Raw genomic sequence first — 20,918 nt, 5'->3', positions numbered from 1 at the left:
CAAACCAATCTCTACTTCTGGGTAAACTCACTTACATCCTTGATTTTAAAGTTCATAAAACACTATTACAATAAAAGTAATTTTATTACTAGTATAAAAACAGTAATTGGATTGTTTTTAATTTAATCATCAGATGTATATATTGAGCATGTCTTCTTATGCTGGGAAATAATGTGAATTCCATTAATGAAGAGCTTCCAGTATAATAAAAAAAGGAAAGATTATAAGTGGTGGGGAAGACTGATTTTGTTGAATACTGTCTGTGTCACTTGGTAGATAGATGTTAGTCTTGGCAAAACCCAAACTCCCCAGCCTCAGTTTTTAAGGCTGTGCGTTGGTGATGGATCTCAACTGTTATGGTATGGATTCAGAATGTCCCCCATAGGCTCATGTGGTGACAGCTTGGTTCCTAGTGCAGAAATGTCTATAGGGGTGGCTTTGGGGAAATAATTGAGCCTTGGGGGCTTCTGACCTCATCAATGGATTAATACATTGATACTTTCCTAATTTGAATGGACTGTCAGTCTGTGGTTGGGGGGGCAGAGATTAGGTGTGTCCCCAAGGGGACACCCCCAGGGACCATTCCCTTCAACTAGGTCCTGTCTCCCAACAGTCCATTCAAATTAGGGAGACAGGATCTAGTTGAAGGGGTGGGCACTGGGGGGTGTGCCCTTGGGGACCATATCTAGTTACTGGCCCCTTCTACCATTGACTGAAACCCTGAGCCAAAATAAATTCTCCTCTTCTAAATTGATATTCTCAAGTATTTTTCACAGATGAGAACTTGACTAACACATCAATTATCAGAAACAATGAAATAATGTATATGGCAAGTGAGAATCAGTATTGGTTAAGGGAACTGACTCTGGAGCCAGTCTAGCAATCTGGACTTTAATCCCTGCTCCACTCTTTAAAGCTATGTGAACTTGAGAATTTCACAGAATCTTTGTTGTTGCTGTTTCCGATTTCTCATTTTTAAAGTGAATGGATGGTTAATATTAGTGTTTTTTCCACTAATGGAAAGTCAGTGTACTAATGGATGCATACTACAGTGTATCTACCACATAGGTTTCTTGTGAAGATTAAAAAGTACACAAGACAAGAGTCAAGTGTCATGTCGATAGCTGTTAACACACATTAATAAGAACCCTGTCAATTACAGCCACTGCTGTGTGTGCATTGATCTCAACTGTCATTTCTGCACTGTGAAATCTGTCCTGAGGATCACAGGATCTTTCATTCACTCAGCAAGGACTTGTGGAGTGTTAGTTGTATGCCAGGCACAGGTGAGGCTCACTCAAGTGGCTGTCCCCTACTGTCATACTAGTGGGTCCCAATTAATCCCAGTATTAAAGATCTATGAAAACATAAGGAGAAACACACATTCCACAGAAGTGTTTCAAAATGAAATGGCATTGTGAAATGAGACATTTCCCTGAATGACAGAGTAGTGACTATCCTGGTGTAGTTCAGAAACAGTCTCCAGATTTCTACCACTTTGTCCTGCTACCTCTCACCCCAGGAAAAAAGTTGAGTTTCTTGAAATGAACACTGGGCTCATAATAGATTAAATTACTGAACTGTTTTCTAGTCATGCCAACACCATTGACTTTAAATTGTGATAACTTGTCTAAATTGGTCACTTACATATTTGAGTTTACCTTTATGAGTTAATTTCTTTAGCTCTTCGGTGATAAAATAACAGTATTTAAAATATCACATATAACTTATATGACCTAAATTGTCCTTTTTTGTCTAGAAGTTTCTCATCATTTGGAATGAAATTAATATAAAATATTAAGAAGAAATCTAGACTTCTAGAACTAAATGAACAAATTAAATTGAAAATCTTTTCCCTTTAAATTTCTGCCATTCTTTTTAAATTAAGTAAACAAAACTTAGAGGACTTACCACTTTACACAGAGGTGGTTCATAGTTTGAAAATAATTATTCTCAAAGTAACAGTTTAAAGATTGAAGAGGTACCTACACTCCCATATCCACTGTACCACTATTCACAATGGTCAAGAAATGGACACAGCCTAAGAGTCTGTCAACTGATGAGTGGATAAAGAAAAGGTGGTACATATACATAATGGAATACTATTCAGCGTGAAAAGAATGAAATTCTATCATTTGCAATAATATGGATGGAACTGGGGATCATTATGTTAAAAAATGAAATAAGCCAGGAACAGAATGACAAGTCCCACATGATCTCACTCACATGGGAAATGCAAAAAAGTTGATCTCACAGGAGTTGAGAGTAGAATAGCAGTTACCAGAGACTGGAGAGTATGGGGTCAGGGGAGGGAAGGTGACCAGTGAGTCCTAGGTTAGATCTGGTGTGCTATTGCAGACTAGGGAGACTATAGATAGTGAAAAACGAATTCCAAAAAGCTAGGAGGAAGGATTGGAATATTTTACCATTAAAAATGATAAATGTCTGAAGAGTTAGATGTTAAACCTGATAAAAACATTATTAAATGTATATGTGTCTCAAAATACCATGTGGAGGCCCGTGTATATGTCTAGTTTATGTTGTTATGTCTCAGTTATAAAATAAATTTAAAAATGAAAAATAAAATAATTTTAAAACCATAGAATTAGTAACAGAACAAAATAGAAATTTGGAGCAGAATGTAGAACTATCCTAAACATTCTGCTAATGTGAAATATAAAGTGGAATATGTAATTGATAATTATGGTAACTTCAGGATGGGAGGGGGTGAAATGGGGGGGGGACTTGGTGCCTCTGAAATCTTATATTAAACAATGTCAAAGGATTTATTTACCAGGTAGTTGACCTTAAGAATTAGCTATTTTCTAAGTATATGTACTCAACTCAATCTTTGAACGTAACTCAACCCCAAACAAACCATGTTGTTTAACTTTAATTACATCTAACCTAACCTAGTAAGCTATTTTACACTTTGTTGCACCATTTTAAAATTTATTGCACCATGGCAGTAGTACCCATTTTTAGAAATCTATACCAAATATTTCTACATTTATTGAAACAAAATAATTAAGCCATAAGGAAAAAATATATATATAAGCAAGCAACATATATGTTTTTGTCTCTAATATTATTTCATTTAACAATTCAGCAATATTCCCATAAGATTTCTAATTGAGAAACCACATTGCAAAACCGACCTTGTTTAAAAAAAAAAAAAAAACTAGACATTTCAATTTAGAAACGGTATAATTTATTTCAACCATAATAATTAGCAGAAAACATAGGACCCTGACTATTAAAAAGCTATATCAAAAGATGTAAAGGAAGATTCCTACAGTCTTAGCAAACAAAAATAAAAACAAAAAAAGAAAAAGAAAAGGGGGGAAAAAAAGCAACCAAAATCCAGAAATAAAAAAGTAAAGACAAAAAATGCTTCCCAAAGAAAAGGAATATACTTTAGTGGTGGGGAAAAGGTTCTCTTGTTTTACGGGTATCTAAACACTAAAGTTAAGTATGGGGTCTTTCTCTTATATGCATATGGTAATGGCTCAAAAATAGTAGCACAAATACTGGGGGTCATTTGATTCCTATTTGCCGTTGATTATGTTCTTAGAAGGTGGATACTTCCTCCCTCACACAGAACCTTGTAAGAAGAAAGGATGCTTCTCCTTTCTCCTTCTCTGGAAACTGATGGATTTCACTATCATGCTGGAACAAAGCAGTTTGGTTTGTGTATGTGCACATGCATTTCTGCTTTATAAATTACATATTAACTTGAAAACACACTTTAAGTAGCTCATTTTTCATTCCTGATTTCTTATGACACCTTGTAATTTATTTTAGGTAAGATGTGTTAGTAAGAAAACCATACACCATTCATTAAACTTATATGGCCTACGATGCCATGGCTTCTATGATAGTAGCCAAAAAAAAAAAAAAAGTAAATTGCAAGAAACATTGCATTAGTCACACCAAAGATTTTGAAAGGTTATTATCCTGCTAGCAACCAAGGCTCTCACTTGGTTTAAATTTTCAATATAAAAATGTAACACATTTAGAATAAAATGTTTATTATATATCACTGCATTGATCTTCTGTTTAAGTTTTCATTTTTTGTTAGTAATCCCAACAAAACTATTTGCAAAATGTTGATTTACTGTGTATTCCTCTTTCTTTAGTTAAAGTAACATATCTGCTAAATATGTGTTTTCATATATTATGTAAGCCTTAAAATGAGATTGTTTATAATCTTGCTTTCTTGTGAATAACTCACAGATATGTCCCTTCTCTCTAATCCCTCTAACATGGAAAAAAAATCCATGTACTTATTTGGGGAAAATAACAAGATATAAAAATTTGAAAAGTATCTTTATCTCTAAAATGTTCTGTTAGAGCAGTGTGGTCTAAGGTCATGTTTTGAGCTTTAGACCTGTTCACTTTCCTTGTTCCACTCCAATTCAAGGGCAATGATGATCGTCCAGGGCCTGGGCAGCTTTCTATCAAGATCTGAGAGACAATGAAGATGCAGAAAACAAACTTTGCTTCTTCAATAGAATCGAGTAAGATGTGCACTCAGTAATGGCTATCAGCTGTCGGCAAGAGCATACAAGAGCTGGTACAAGATCATATAGTGCCCTTGGAGGATTGTTTTTAAATTCTATGCAATGAGGGAAGACTTCTCAGAGGAGATAATACTTTCTCTGAGCTTTCAGAGACAGGGATAATTTCTGAAATAGGGATAATTTCAACAGGTGAATATAAAAATGGAGGGAAGATTCTAGGCATTCTTTAAAAAAAAAAAAAGAAAAAAGGAGAGGATTTGGAAGCAGACGGTTAATTTGGAGGTTATTGAATTGTGTTTGGAGTCTCTGGAGATAAGGAAGGAGAGAGGGACATGAACTGGAAAGGCAGCGTGGAGTGGCAGTGTCTGTCACCACAACTAACAGTCATCCTGAAAGTGTCCCTCACAAGACCAAGTCCTTCTGTGGGAGGAGGGGTTTGAAGGTGAGGACAGGAGTAGGGTTCCAACTCAATACTCTTAATATTAAGTACATTACTCCTTAATGAGTATTAAAAAGTTCCTAAATTTAAAAAATGTTTATTGCCCTTCCCTATGACACAAAATACCAAGCTATTCTTTGTTCTATTTGCAATCATGGCAACCTGTGTTCTCTACAATAGCTTCTCCCAACAGGCTAAGAGTTTTCCCACTCCAGGTTGTGGGCACACATGTGGTTCTTTGTACCTGTCCTTGAATCTTTCTCAGATGTCAGTCCTCAACCTGTAGATCTGAGCATGGGGCACCCTGACTACCTCATCTACTTAGATCCCTCCCTAGGACACCCCCTCCTCTACCCTACAATTCTCTACCTCTACAAACTTATAGGACTTTTAATTTGGTAGTTTCTTATTCATTTGTATCTGTCCATACGCAGTGACTTTCTGTTCCATGTTCATGAGCTCCATGATGGAAGGAACTTTATCAGTTCTATTCACCAATCTGAAGATAACTCCTGCTTATTGTAGAGTTCCATAATTGTTTGTTGAATTAATGATTTGTAATTGTATAGATAAATAAAACTTCCACCCTTAGAAGTCATGTCTTTAAATTAACAAGTCAGAATTTAAAACCTTCCTGGGGGCAATTATTATGCAGAGCATATAAGAAAAAGGGAAATAACCTTTAAGTAATCAATTAATTATATATAATATAGAAGTATATCAATATATACCAATGTATAAATTACATAATTTTAGCATATTTCACAAATATTTAAGTACTCAAATAATTATATAATAGTCATATGTTGTATATCAATATATAATGTAGATAATATAAAGTTTAACATTTGTTTTGCTTAAATTTAGTAATACTTAAGAACTAATTTATATGTGATACTCAAGATCTATGTGTATAAATTTCTCCACTAAAGAACTTATTTCTTTATAAACAGAAATATAAGGAAAACAAAAGAAAAGGTTCTGATGAAATTGTTTCTAACTTCTCTTCCATATTCTCATCAAAAATAAGGTAGCAAAGTGACCTTAAATGCAGTTTTCTTACAGACCATTGAGGCATGTGTATCATCTCAAATTCATGAATACCAAGAGAGCAGTCAAGGTTGAAAATAGAAATTGACTATTAGAGAGCTCAGATATCTTTGTACACTAGAAAAACAGTATACCCTATCTTAAAATCCACTAAGTATGAAGCTAATCCTTATTCATCACCCAATATCACACACAAGGTTTGTAGTCCACATCTATAATATAATCTACTTGCTATATATTTAAAGGATGCACTTAATAACTCTGTCATTGTTTGTATTAAAATAAGTCCATCTAGAAAAGAATACATTCATATACTTTAAAAAGAGATGGTCAATTCAGAACCCACTGTTGTAAAGGCTGTATTCCAAGGGATACCCTGATGAAATGGGGGGACAGGCCACCCGGGGCAGCTCATGACAAGGTAGAGCTCCAGCATGAACAGTAGTAAGAGCAAGGGACTTGATATGACACAGGTGTGCTGGGGAAGGCTCTAGGCTAAAGCCAAAAGCAAAAATTCAGTTTTCCTAAAAGCTTGTACACTGGTCAGAAAGATCATTTCTCCCTACTCTACAAAAAGTTTCTCCTCTGCCATTTATGTCATTGTATTTCCCTTAGGATGTGCACTCTGACATTTCTCAGATGTTTGCCTTTTTAAGGTTGAAACTAGGAGCAAGTAATCTCTAATTTCTTACTGTAACAATGAACAACTGTCCTATTAAACTATTTAGTGTTAGTCTTTGTTTTAAAAATAAAACCACATATTAAAACTTTTGGTCATGAACTTGTAAATGTGTGAACACACATACATTCGAAAAACATGCAAAATATATGCTTCTCTCCGCTGTCTTCCTAGCGACACTTAAAACAAACACAGCTGGGCACCGAGAATACAATGTGCCAGCAAACGCATACTCCATTAATGTAAATACATTTTTCTGTTTCCTGCCAAGCCCACTCGGTTATGAAAAGCAAGCAATCCCCAATTCTCTTTCAAAACACCCCACATGCTCCTACAACAACCACCCTTAGCAACTGCATGTGGAGACAAGCAAAGAGAGGGACACGAGCTGGGTTCCTTCTCTTGAGTGGGTTGCCTTCTCAGACCCTGACATTTCTTAAAGTCAGCAAAAGAAGGCCATGCTAGAGGTAGTTGTTTCTCAAAATAATATTGATAATAATGATATCTGTAGTAAGGTAACTATATGGTCATCTACATGTGGTCGTTTCTTGTTTTGCCTCATGCACTTTGAGGTTTTTCATATTTGGGATTTATACTTCTCCAACACCCCTCGGCCACTCAGACTCACCCACCTTGGGACTCACTGCGCCCTGACCCCATCCCAAGATTTGATTAAGGGACTTCAGAGCGAGCTCTCAGAGCTGTCCGATAACCAGCTCTCTGGTAAATCTCGAACTAGTTCCTTAGTTCGCGCACCCGACTCTGCTCACTTCTTACTCCTGCCCTGCTGAGGGCACCTTAGGGATCACAGCACTTCGCCACATCTGTGAACCCTGGAGGTTTCAGGAGGCCAAGTGAAGCCAGGCACACCGAAATTCCTGAGCCTCGAATGGGACTGCGAGCAGCAAGCGCGATCCGAGGCTTGCAGGAAGGAAGCCCCTTTGCCAGTGTTCTAGAGTCGGACTCCATGCCCAGGGAAGCCAGGAGTCTGGAGCCCAGACAGGTTTCCTAGCTCCCCGCCCGCGGGCGGCTGGAGAGCACCCGGCCAACTTACTAGGTGCTCGGGGTTGAGTTTTTAGTGGCTACAGGTTGCCTGACAGAAGACTCAGCTCCCCGCGGATGGCGCTCAGAAGGAGACCTGGGGGTTGGGGAGGGGTGGACAGCAGGACGGAGGAGGAAAGGAGGGCGGGGATGCCGGGAGCCCGGGAGAGCTCCATCCGGCAGGCGACAGAGCCCTCCGAGGCGCACCTCCCCACGGTGACCCACACAGACCTTGGCGCCGCAACCTTCGCTTCTTGAGGCCGAAGATGCGCACTTTGGAGAAGATATCCACCAGGTTGCCATTGCAGAGCCCGCGGTTCTTGCTGGGGCTGCTCCGCCTCCTGCTGGCAGACGGCCGGTCCCAGTGCTGCTCCCGCGCCTGCCGCTTCTGGCGGATCAAGCCGCTGGCGATGGCCGCGGCCATGGTGGTCCAGGGAATGGGTCCCGGGGAGGGAGGGGACAGAGGAAGGGGAGCTGGGGGCACGGGAGAGGAAAGGGGCGGCGCAGATCGCGGCTCGCCTTCGGGGAAGCAGAGGGAGGGGCGGTGTGGCGGGGTCGGGGAGAGAGGTAGGGGCGCTCAGTCCCGACTAGGACCCATCGCCCTGTCCACCAAACGCCGGGCCAGGCGCGGAAATGCGCCCGGGCAGCGGGGCGAACCCCGGGAGCCCGAGGTCCTGGCCGCTGCCTCCCAGCCGCGTCTGAGTCCAGAGCGGGACTGCAGCTGCGGGCGCTGCCGGTCACCCGGCGTCGCCGGAACCCTCTCGGGGGTCCCCACCGCAACAAGCTCGGTCTTCTTGCCCTGCCCGCCTCCCCCGCGGGAGGTAAAGCCGGCCGCTTCCTTCTTGGACACCCGGTGGAGGACAGGTCCGGGCAGTGTTTCAAAGGGTCCCTGGGTCCGGGGCGTGCTGGGCAGGTCTCAGCGCCCGGCTCTAGCTGCCCTCGGGCAGGTGCCGCCGCCGCCGCCGCCTGCTCTCGGCTTCTGCCGGTGATTGTCAAGTGCTTTGGAAATCAGCATCTGGAGAGAGCAATCTTCTCCCCTGAGATCGCTAATCAAAGCGCTCCGTTCCCACCCCACTACACCCCCACCACCTATGTGGTCTCCCTCCTATGTATCTCTTCAGAAAGAAAAAAAAAATAGTATTTATAATAATGATTTAAAATAATAAAAAGAAAGCTAGAATGGATTGCAGGGGGTAGGGTGGTAAAACGCTGAGCCAAAGCAGGTGGAATGGAAGGAATATCGTGCGCTTTTTCTTAGAAGAAACTCCCAGGTTTCTGAAGCTGCCGCGGCTTAGCTGGGGCTTCTGGGTCTGAACGTGGGTCCTGGTCCACAGAAACTGTGAGCAGCGTTTGGAGGGCGAGGTGGTTTCTGATCTCCGGTTAATCCCTTTAGCACCAAAGTCCCCCACTGCTGCCAGGAGGTGGGAAGAAGGAGACCGGGCGGGAGGAGAGGGTGTCTGGAAGAGGGAGGCGCCTCCACTCCTCACCTAGTCTACCCAAACTTGCTGGACTCTCCCTTCCTCTGTTAGGAAGGGTAGGTTTATCATTGTGAAAGAGCAACACGGAGCAAAAAGAGAGAAGAGAAGAAAAGAGAAATGTTGTAATGTACTATGGAAAGACCCCATTCCCCAAACTGCTAACCAGTCCTTGGAGGAGGAAATGACAGCCACTGCCCGCGGTTCCAATCAGCAGCTGGATAGGATAAATGTCCAGGAGAATATTGAAGAAGACAGGAAAGAAATACTGGGGGTGTGAGGAAGGGAAAAGAAAGGATGTCACAGCATTCTAGTGACAGCAAAAAGCAACCAGACGGAGGACACTCTCAGATGCGCTGCCGTCTTTTGGCAAGCTCTGTCATGGAGCAAAGCCATATGAACTGTGTCTGAAATTCAAATCTAACAGCTGCTGCCTCCTCCCCTCGGCTCTCTGCCTGTGACCTGACAGTGCTCTGCCTTGGATAACTGAAAATATGAAAGTCCAAGAGGAAAGGAGAGAATGGAGGGCACCTGCAAAAAGGAGCTTGGGAGAGAAACACTTCATGCTTGGATGAACACCGATTCTGTGGTTTCTAGGATACACTGGAGCATCAGAACCAAGTGTGGCTTTTGCTCCAGGCTTCTTCCCTGTATTTTGCTATCATCACAGGAAGGTAAAGAAAAAACACGTAAAAACTAGAGTTCTCACAATCCAGTGGGAAGACAGAGAAAGAAGACTCCTTTGGTAATCAAGAGCCTTGTAAAACTCTTTTCCAGTGACTGCTTTAGAGTCGGAAAGGGGACGCACACTACACAGGCAGCCCTGGGAGCAGTTCTGAACCAAAACATACTTTTTCTTTGTCTCAGGAATAGGCAGAAAGTACTACAAAGACTCACCAGAGGCAAGCGGGAGAAGTGCAGCCAAGAACTGATTACAGGGAGGCTGGACACCTGCTCCACACACTAATTCATGGCCTCTCTCAGCAGCAGTCACTGCTCTGCTGCTATTTATTACGTGTACTCTATATTTACTAACAAGTCTCGTTTGGGGGAGAGAATTAAATCTAATGGAGGGTGAAGATTTGGGTTCAATGCAGATGACATTGACTTCAGGATAATGTATAACATATTTAATATTAAAGGGCATACTCTGTAAATTTATTTTCTCCACCTTGCTGTGACATCAACAAAATACCTTAATTACTTAAAGGAATGCACATGCTACTTTGCCAAAATGCTAAATTGCCCAAGAAGTAGTAAAAGTGAGGAAAATGGGATGCTAATTATTTTGTTCTACTTTTATGACTTTATTTTCTGTTTCATATGTCTTTGTTCTTCCATTTTTAGTGAGTGTGTATTTATGTTGTATTGCCATGAACCTGCCTAGCAAGGGGAGAGCCATCTATACAGAGATGGACATGCCTAATAAAATGCCTATTGACATATACCTGTTATTTTCTGGTTCACTGAAAAAGTTCCACTGAACATTAAGAGCCATTACTCCTGACTTCCATTATTGAGGAGAAGCCATTTGGACATTTTAGAAGTTCTACTTTGGAATTTCTGAATGACTTCATGATTAAAGCAAATAGATTTATCTAAAGCTTTTGTAACGATTTTTTTTCAGAGAAGTAAAATGTTAAGTGACTTTTTAAATCTGCTACAGCTCTACCCACCAATACACCTAGTTTGTTTTTAAAGATTTTTTTAAACCTATGGATGCATGTGCCAAGTATGTTAATTTAAAAATAATGAGATTAAACTTCATGTTATAACTATGTTATATTTTCTTTCCAGGCATGTTTTCATACTGCAGTCATTTCCCAAATCTCTGGGTTGGGAGGTAGGCAGGCAGGTAGATCCGCTCCCAAAGACCCTTTCCTCTGTGTTCACCAACCTCCAGAGGAGGCTGAGATTCAGCACCGCGGACAGGGACCGCGCCCCGGGGTAGTTCCACAAGCAGAGAGGTCAGCTGAATGGACAAGAGAAGTCGCCTGTGAGGGTCTCTGATACTCTTCCCCCTTAAATGCAGTTTTTCACCCCCTTCTTTTTTCAAGACAGAACGGAAATTAATCCTTACTGCTTCTAGTGACATTAATACCACACCTTGGAGCACAAAGCCTTTCTGGTTTTCAACAACCAAGAAATACTCTGCTTTCTTGATGCTTTTGGACCCCTGGCACAGCGTCTGAACACCAGACTCCTGGGGCTAGGGGTATCTTTCAGATCGCGAATCTCACAAACCTCAAGAGGTCGTGTCTATTCTTTGTGGTTTCCTATTTTAACAGGAACTAGGGGAGAGGGGCAGAATTGGGATAATTAAAGTCTTTTAGCTTAAACCCTGCGTTTTCCTATTATCTCCCCCAAAACGCGGGTTAGTTGTTTACAGATGGAGATAAGTGAAAGAAAACGCAAGAGAGCCATCTGCTGTCTTAAGCTGTGATAATAGAGCATGTGAAGCTAGGTTGAAAAAGGATCCGGGCACAAACACAAATCCAAAGGTTACTATAATTCAGAAAAGGATTTCTTGCTCATCAGAACGTTCTGGGGTCTATTAATTTCACCTTTGACTTTATAAAGGCGCGTGCAAACACACACACACACACACACACACACAAATGAAGTACGGCTCAGGTAGTGTAGCTCTGAACCAAATGAGTAGGAGTCTGAAGTCATTTCAGACACTCTTGGTTCGTTTCTTGATTCTATAACTCCCTGGATATATGGTGACCACCAGAAAGTTGCTTTGTTTTCTCAGTCTCAATTTCCTCCTCTCTTAAATGGAGATAAGAAAATATGCTCAACTATATTTAAGGTAAATATACAAGTACAGTGTCTGTCCTGCTGCTCAACAGATGAACTCTAATATTATCACCATATTCCAGACCCCCTCATTTCTATCCTGTAAATTCTTTTTCAAATAATATATATTACATGCATATTATATATGCACATATATGTATATGTATGTATGTATATGTGTATGTATGTATATATGTATACACACACACACACACACACACACACATATATATGCATGTATATTTGCTCACTCCCTTAAAGGACAAGATTTTAAATAATCTGAAATGTAACAAAACAGCTTACATTTGGTGAAAGAAGTCTAAGTTCAAACTTTTGGCATTATTTACTAGATTTGTGAACTCAACCCTGTAAACTGATTTCCTCAACCCAAAATACTAAGAATAAAAACGTTGCCTTTCCTCTTAAAATTATTATGAAGGCCTTTGAGAAAACACTTCTTAAAACTGAAGAATGTCACACAGACATCTGTTCCTCAGAAGGTTATTAGTTCACTCCTTCTCCGCACTAGAAGACCTCCTGAAGTCGCCTATGTTCCTTTGGACTTCTACTTGTGTGTGTTGTTCCCTCTATCTGGAACATTTTATTGACCCTTCTTCATGCTCCTCTTTGAAATATAAAGCCATGGTTACAACCACTGTTGGAGCAAGACAAATAGAGACTTGACTGTGTGTCAGCAAGCAGTTCATTTAACCTCTCTAAGCCTCAGTTTCTCCTTCTGCAAAACTGTCACAATACGATAAGGTTATTATGAGAATTTAAGGAGAACATATATACTAAATTACTTAGAGTAGTACCTGGCACAAAATGGAAACTTAGTCAATAGTAGCTTTGATAACCACTTAATTCTTCCTCATAGATATTAATTGATCCATAGGTTAAGTCTTCACTGGGTCACTCTACGTCAACCCAGTACGTGAGCAGGCTGATTTTTAAAGTAAAAAAAAAAAAAAAAAAAAAAAAAATAGAGCTTTAAGCTCTGTCCTTGTGAAGTGTATAGTCTGGCTTAGCTTTCAGCATAGATATCTTCTCTGTAAAACCTTCATGCTACCCACCACAACATTGCCATCTCCAATACGTGCCAAATCTTGTGTCTCTTCTAAATATTTCCATTATGCCTATGTTAACACTTAGTACTGGGTAGCTGAAGAGAAGCTAGAACAACTTCTTCTACAAAGATGCACAACTGGCATCTTGTATTTCACATGGTCGAGGCTGAACTACTCTTCTTCATTCTTAAACCTCTCTTCTTCCAATCTCCTCTGTCTCTGGAACAGCAACCCCCAACCCTCTCATTTCTTAGGCCAAAAGCTTTGACTTCATATTGATCTCATTCTCTCTTTAAAACTCCCCCTTACGTGCTCATCAAGATATATTTACTCATTTTTCAAAATATATCCAGAATATGATCACTTTAAGTATCTCCACAGCTACCTACAAACCATCATCATTTGGACTAGTACAACGGCTACCTAACTGGTCTCTTGGGATCCACCTTGCTCTTCTTCATATGTCCTTAACACTGCAGTCTGAGCATTAAAGGTAAAAACCAGATTACATCACAACCCTGCTCAAAATTCTACACCTCTACAGAAACTGCAATCCTCACAATGGCCTCCAGTGTCTAGTATGATTTATGTTTCACCTTGGCCTTCATTTGTTTTCTGACATCATCTCTATCTCTCTCGCTTCACTCACCACTTGCTGATCCTCAACCCACCTGATACCTCCTGTTGCAAGACTTTCCTGTTCCATCTGACCCTCACCACCTCCAATTCTTTTCTTAAATATTTACTCACTAAGCTATTTAAATCACAGACTGCAAGCACAGACAATCCCTGGCCTCCTGGTTTTATGGTCTAGATAAATACTCAGGATTTTAAAAATTTCTATGTATTCTTTCTATCTATTCTCCCCTTTAAAATATAAGCTGATGAGGCTTACATATAAGCCTAAATGTAAAGACAAAATATTATCATCCTTCTTTGTTTAGTGGCACATATCCAGAGCTTAAAATTGTGTCAGCAGAGTAGGTTCTCAATAAATATTTGTTTATTGGAATATTAGGAAGTTGGATGCATAGACAGATAGTTAATGCCAAGTAAGAGGTACAGAAAATCTTGCTTAGCACAGTCTGTCAAGGATGAATTACCCTATGGTGCTTGATAGCCTTAAGCACCAAGATACCTAAAATTCCAGCTAGACTACATGCAATCTCAACTCCATAGGTGGGATAAAGAGAGTACTTCTGCCTTTGCTTGGTGGCTTAAACTCAGCCAGACATGATGTACAGTTTGACTGTCAGTAGGGCTTTCTGGAGGATGTGACACTGATGTTCTTTAACTAGAGAGAACTTTCACTACTGCTCCTTAGGATCCAGTCCCTACCCTACCAAGAACCTACTGTTTTCTCTCTTGCTTCCAGGTTGCCCCTTTTTGAATTTGCTTCCAGGCCATCACAGAATTTGAAACCATATGAAAATATTTTACAGAATTATCTATGAACATAAAAGTAAGTGGATCCTAACAGAAGAAAACATGTAAATAAGAAATAGCCTTATAATTCATTATTTCATTATTAAAGGGAGCATTTTGCCTTTGATTTCTGAGTTTCTATGATGCTCTAGGTGATTTTGTTACATAAATGTCTTGAGTTCCAAACAGATAACTTCTTGCATGGTTTGCTAAAAAAGTTCGCAGTTTTTATTTTTAATTCTTTTCCAAGTAAACAAGATATCCTAAGGACATATATTGTGCACTGATGTCTGTATGAAATTATTTCACTTGTTATTTTTCACAAAGTAATAGTCTGCCTGTTTTTCTCGAATTTATGCCATTGTCACAGACACTACTTCAACTTTCCCAAATTCATCAACTCTAGGAAACTATTAATTTTAAGATGCATCATTATTTTACATATCAAAGAAAAGGAAAAAAACCTCTTTATTAAAATATGTCATTCCATGAATTAGCCTACTAATTTCAGATGTGTTTATACATAAAACAATTTTCATCTTAAGATCAATTAAATATGGTATAATAGCATTATACAAGTCTATAAATGGCAGTTATACCTTTGCCAGACCTGTTATACTATTTTGCTTAGATGCCACATAACTTTTGGTGAAAAAAAAATATTTTAAATGATCCAGAGCACCTATATTTTGAAACATCTTTCTGTTGTTTTTATTTTAATATCCACATCTCCTAGTAGCACTGAACTGGAAAGGCACATGGGGTGAAAATAACTCTTCCACACATATTTTCTCTATATGTGTTTTATCATCTCTATATAGTGAGTTGCTCACTCCATTTCATCACATGATTTCCTCTGTGTCAATCACTTTTGAAATTCCTAGAAATCTCCTAAACTAAGGATAAAATATGAGGATTTAACATTGCTTTTGCAAAAATGAATTTATTACAAGCTAATTTGGGGTGGACTTGAGCATGATGAAAAGTGTACACTGGCATTTATTTCCATCTTCTGTGTGAGATTTACAGGTTCTATATGAAAATGTTTATTTCTGGAAATGTGGTAAATATTGATGACCCTTGTTTTTACTCATTTGGAAAAACATCAAAAATAATGTTAAGAATGTTCTTGACACAGTTTTCAACTAGTTAATTAAGAGTCATTATAGTCCAAGTTCAAAATTATATTTTAGTTTTTCTGTAATAGTATTATTGACCTTTATTTCAGATTCAAAGGGTAATCTAAAGGAATGTTAAAGTACTTCAGATGTTCAAACTAAGTAATTTATTAATGCTCTACCAGTCTTGTTGATTAACTTTGCTGGAAACCTTTATTTCTAGTAAGCAACAGATTTCCATCTATTAAAAAAACCTGGAAGGAATTTTATTGTTGCTTGATATTTTGGTTCAATAAAGAAAAAACTGAAAAGTATTGGTACCAAAAACTTGTGAGCATTTTTCCCTATAGAAGAAATACCAGATTGATACTAACAGATGGTTTAGCTTTACAAATCTAGTGTATTTTTAAAATCTGGCTAATAAGTTGGAAAAATATTCTCAGCAGTTTCCAGCATTCTATATTAAAGTGAATTTAAAAGGTGTAGAGCATTCATTTAAAAGTTGTGAATATTTAATTATATTTCCTTACTTTAAAACTGTAGTGGAAGATAATAATACCATCAATGTTAATGGTAAATCCATGGATTTTTAAAGACTGATGAATATCTCAACAGACAAAATACATTATTCACTCTCTAAAATGTTTTAGAAAAAAATTGTATTCGTGATCTTATTGCAAAGATTCTGCTTGTACGTTAGTGATTTCTGAAGAAAAATAATCTAAATAATCTAAAAAATAATCTAAAAACTTTTAGTTCCCAATGTTACAGTTCAAAACTATTTTCATTACCACCTTAGAAATGTAGGTACTTTAATCCAGAATATATAAAGAACTCAAAATTAGCAAAAACAAACAAACAAACAAAAAGCCAGATAAAAATCCCAAATAATCTTATTTGAAAATGGACAAATTGTGTAATGAGACATTTCTCAAATCAAGATATACCAATTGCCAAAATGTATATGAAAAATTACTCAACAGTACTAGTTGTCAGAGAAATGCAAATAAAAAAAATCACAATGATATATTATCTCAACTCAGTCACAATGACTATCATTAAAAACAGCAAAACGTAAGAAATGTTGGTGAGGATGTAGAGAAAAGGGAACTATTAATAAACTCTTGGTAGGATTATAAATTTGTATAGCCATTATGAAGAAATTACAGAGGAGCCTCAGATAGCTAAAAGTAGAACTCCTGAGCTAGCATGTAGCTCAGTGGTAGGATGCTTGCCTGGCATGTGCAAGGGTTAGGGTTCAATGCCCAGCACCACTAAATAAATATACAGATAAATACTGGTAGAACTACCATAGCAGCCAGGTGTAATGCTGCAGGGTGTACATAAAAAGGAAGTAAAATCAGCGTATCAAGAGAGCTACACACTCACATTCACGGCAACACTTTTCACAATAGCCAAGACAAGGAACACTGAGGTGTTCCTCAGCAGAAGAATAGATGAAGAAAATGTGAGATACACACACACACACACACACACACACACACACACACAAGGGAATATTAATCAACCCTATAAAAGAATGAAATCCTATCATTTGAGGCAAAACAGAAGTAGAAGATGTTATGTTAAGTGAAATAAGTCAGCCACAAAAACACAAGTATTCCATATTCTCAGTCCTGTGTGGTCAGCAGAACAGTTTATCTCAAGGAAGAGAGTAGCATAGTGACTCCTGGAAAAATAAGAAGGGTAGGGGAGGCAAGCGGAGGGAGGTTAGATAGCAGACACCAAGACCACGGTGTGGTGGGGTGACGGTAGTTTACAACAATCCGCCACTTATCTTGTGAAAACCAGGAGAGAGGAGTTCAGAGGCTCTGGAGACATGGGCACCATAGGAGATGGAAGTGCCTGTTGCCCAGATTTGGTCATTACACCGAGTGTACACATATTGAATGGTCTCCCTGTGCCCCACAGGCATGTCAAATTATGTGTAAATTAAAAGGGAAAAGGAGAAAATAAATGTTTCTAGATAACAGTGAAGTGGAAATTAATGTTAAATTAAAGGATATATTTCAGTCATAACTTTCACTTTGAAATAACACTATGTATCTCAATTTATGAAACAACTAAATGATGTGTGTATAAGGTTTGCAAAGAGCTTTGAGACTGAATGAAGTGGGTGTCACCATGTCCATTCAATAGAAGAGAGAATTCAGCCCCAGGAAAGTTCCATGATTGTCTGATTTTTACTGCTAGAAAGCAGAAGAACATGAGCAAACTCTTGCTCTCTCCCCAACACTACCTGCCACCCAGAAGCAACTATTTGGGATCTGACTATCACAGCATCAGGGGTGGAATAGGGCTCCTCATGTGAAGCCAAGGACTCCTACCAGCTTCAAGAATGGGTGTAGGATTATCTGTCATCCCCCCTGAAAATTATGCTCAGAAAGGTATGCATGTGCTGTGTAATATCATCAGGGTTCACAGTTTCCATCCAACTGTTGAAGAAATATGTAACCAAAACCAGAATAATAACCCGTGGCTATCCAGGGAGACAAAGAAAGAATGAGCACATGATATCCAATGCTATGCTTTCTAACTCTAAAGGAAATGCATACTCATTGAGAAAATTTTGGAATACAATAATAAATGCTAAGGATAAGTAACCTCTAATCCTGACATTAAACTTTTGACATACTTTTTCCAGTTGTATTAAAAATAGTTTTACATGAAAAATTCCTAGTGTTTTTGGCACAGTTTCATAACTATAAAGATACAGTTGAGGTAAAGACAGCATATCAAAGATCACATACTTTAATCATATGACCTCAAAGCTCATCAGGGACTATTACATTCTACAGTCCTCCAAAAGTTCTCTGCAACCGAGAGATTACCTCCTTCTAAATCTTGCTTTTCAGTCTCTAGTCCTTGGGACCAAACCTTACCTTAGTATGTAGATTTTCAGGAAATCCAGCTAAATATTTGGAATTCTGGTCTTGGAGTTCTGGAAAAGCAGCTATTAATCTGTCTCTGATTTTGTAATCTACATCTGAACTAATTTCAAAGTATGTGCACTTAGGAAATGTTATAATTATAAATCAATGACTTATTCCTGAGCCTAGTTACCACTTTATGTGGAAGCATGGAGAAAAATAGATCCTCAAATTATCTCCCTGAGTCTTGTTCAGTAACCTACAGTATCAGTTAACTATTGCTTCTGTAACAAATAACCACGCACTTGGTTGATTAAAAAATACATACATTCATTCTTTTATAGTTCTAGTAGTAGAAGTTTCAAACCAATTTCCCTGGGTTACATCAAGATGTGGATAGAACTTTTGGGAGGCTTTGGAGAAAGAATTTGTTTCCTTGATTTTCAAAAAGTCTTCTAGAGGCCACCTTCATTCTAGGGTATGTGGTCCTTTCCTTGCAGCCCCGTGTCATCCTGATTCCATTGTCAACTCTCCTAACACTGCCTTCAATCCTCCTGCCTCCCCTTATGAGGACTCCAGTGATTATCATCAGGCCCACCAAGGTAATCCAGGATAACCACCCCCTCTCCATTCCTTAACACAATCACATCAGAGAAGTTCCTTGTGCCACACAAACTAACATATTCATAGGTTGCAGGGGGAAGGAGGTGGGCATCATTGGAAGACTCTTATTCAGTCTACCCTACCTGACCCATGTCTAAAGCACGTGGAAAGAGAACTCTGTCTTCTAAGACATGGTGGTCACACCTGACTCTACTCCCACGGACAGATTCAGAGTGCCAGCTTTTCCATGAATATTCCTGAACAGCACACATGTGCATGCTCTCACAGGCGCTCTCTCTCTCTCTCTCTCTCTCTCTCTCTCTCTTTCGCACACCTGTGCGCATGCGCACACACACACACACACACACACACACACACACACACACTTTTTTTTCTTTTTTTTAACCCAGCTCTTTATTTGACTAAATCTCTGGCTATTGTCTGCCCCTGTCTTCTCAGTTGCTTTACTCCCTGATCAGATGACATGATCATTTGCTGAACCTCTCTCTACTTATCTACTTACCTGAATTTCTCAGAACTTGAATTTTATGTCTCCCAAAGCAAGAAATGAAGTGTAGCATTCTCAGCAACTGTGAAAAAAGGGCCATGATACTCCCCTGTTCCTTGTGAGAATGCATTTTCTAAGTCCCACATAAATCCATGAAGAATTTAATTTCTTGAGTTTATAACGTGGATTTCATGAGATTTAGGGCCATAGAATCAAGCTAAATAAAACTAAAGCCCAACATGTGATGCTCTACAAAATGAGATTTGGGGCCTATGGCTATCACCAAATGAAGGAAATCGATTTTTAAAGTCTTTTCTCCCCATTCCATTTTCATGTTTGATGTAGCTGTAGGGGCAGTAGATAATTGCTCTTTCCTCTTAGAAATTTAGACTGGCTCCTTAGGTAAGAATTTGCCTTAACTGTCTAGTTTGACTACAAATGCAAGGTATTGTTTCAGTAAAAGATTTTTAAAGGAATCAAATAAATTACCTAGAGTTTTATGTGAACAGGGGAGGAAGAACCTTGGAAAAAACAATCATTTCAGGAAGAACATTATGGACACAGTTTACAAAAACAAATTTTAGAGTTTTAGAAGAAGCTCATCTCCCTAAACTCCTCCTGTGCACAACTGTGCTCCCTGGTTACTTTTGGTTATTATTTTTTCTACCTTTGTCAGATCCAACAGACATTTGACACTGGCTTCCAGAGATGAGACAGAACAGTAGTTAAAAGAAGTGAGTCAAGAATGGAGATATTCCACTTGACAAGTTTTCATTCATATCGTATGTACATATCTGCCGAGGACAGATCAATAAATGAATCTTTCCCAACAGGCAGGGTTAATGGTCCACCTTTTCCCCAAAATGCCTCATGGATGTGGTCAGCTGTGTCAGGGAGAAGATGGCTCAGGCACACTCAGCCTGTGTTCATTTCCCCATGAAATGGGCTTAGTGATCCTCTCGAGAGATTTAGTTTGAGTAGGACAAGCCTCAGATCGTTTATGTCAGGGGTTTTTGACTACAGACTGGAGGGAGTAACAGAACATATTTTGACATCACACAGTTCAAATTTTCACCCTCAGTATCCTGCTATGAGAGTCAGAGGACACTTCCCAGCCTTTTGTTAGAGTTTGTTTTTATGACTGTACAGTGGCCTCTTCGTGACCTTTTGGAGGGTCATTCTACCTTTTCAGCTCATTCATGTCACCAATGCCCAGACTTCTTTGCTTCTCAGGAGCACCTTTTTTGGTTCTAACCACAGGGCTCCCCAGCACAGTGCTCTGGACTCCAGGGGCTCC

At 39.2% G+C, this 20,918-nt stretch overlaps 1 protein-coding gene across 3 annotated transcripts in view; it reads right to left on the bottom strand.

Annotated features, from left to right (window-relative positions):
• Positions 1-20,918, bottom strand: part of Fgf14 (fibroblast growth factor 14) — a 612,909-nt gene that overhangs the window by 195,931 nt on the left and 396,060 nt on the right. Inside the window, exon 1 of one of the 3 annotated variants that reach the window (XM_047552370.1) lies at positions 7,964-8,701. The exons of the other annotated variants lie outside the window; for them this stretch is intronic. Coding sequence (XP_047408326.1) covers positions 7,964-8,156 — 193 coding nt within the window. The 5' untranslated portion in view covers positions 8,157-8,701. Of the gene's footprint in view, positions 1-7,963; positions 8,702-20,918 lie in introns of those variants that run through there. 3 annotated transcript variants of the gene reach the window in all.

This window comes from Sciurus carolinensis, chromosome 5 (genome assembly GCF_902686445.1).
Source record: "Sciurus carolinensis chromosome 5, mSciCar1.2, whole genome shotgun sequence".
NCBI classification, from domain to species: domain Eukaryota; kingdom Metazoa; phylum Chordata; class Mammalia; order Rodentia; family Sciuridae; genus Sciurus; species Sciurus carolinensis.
Note: the sequence above shows the minus strand (reverse complement) of the source record. Positions and strands in the feature narration are given on the sequence as shown.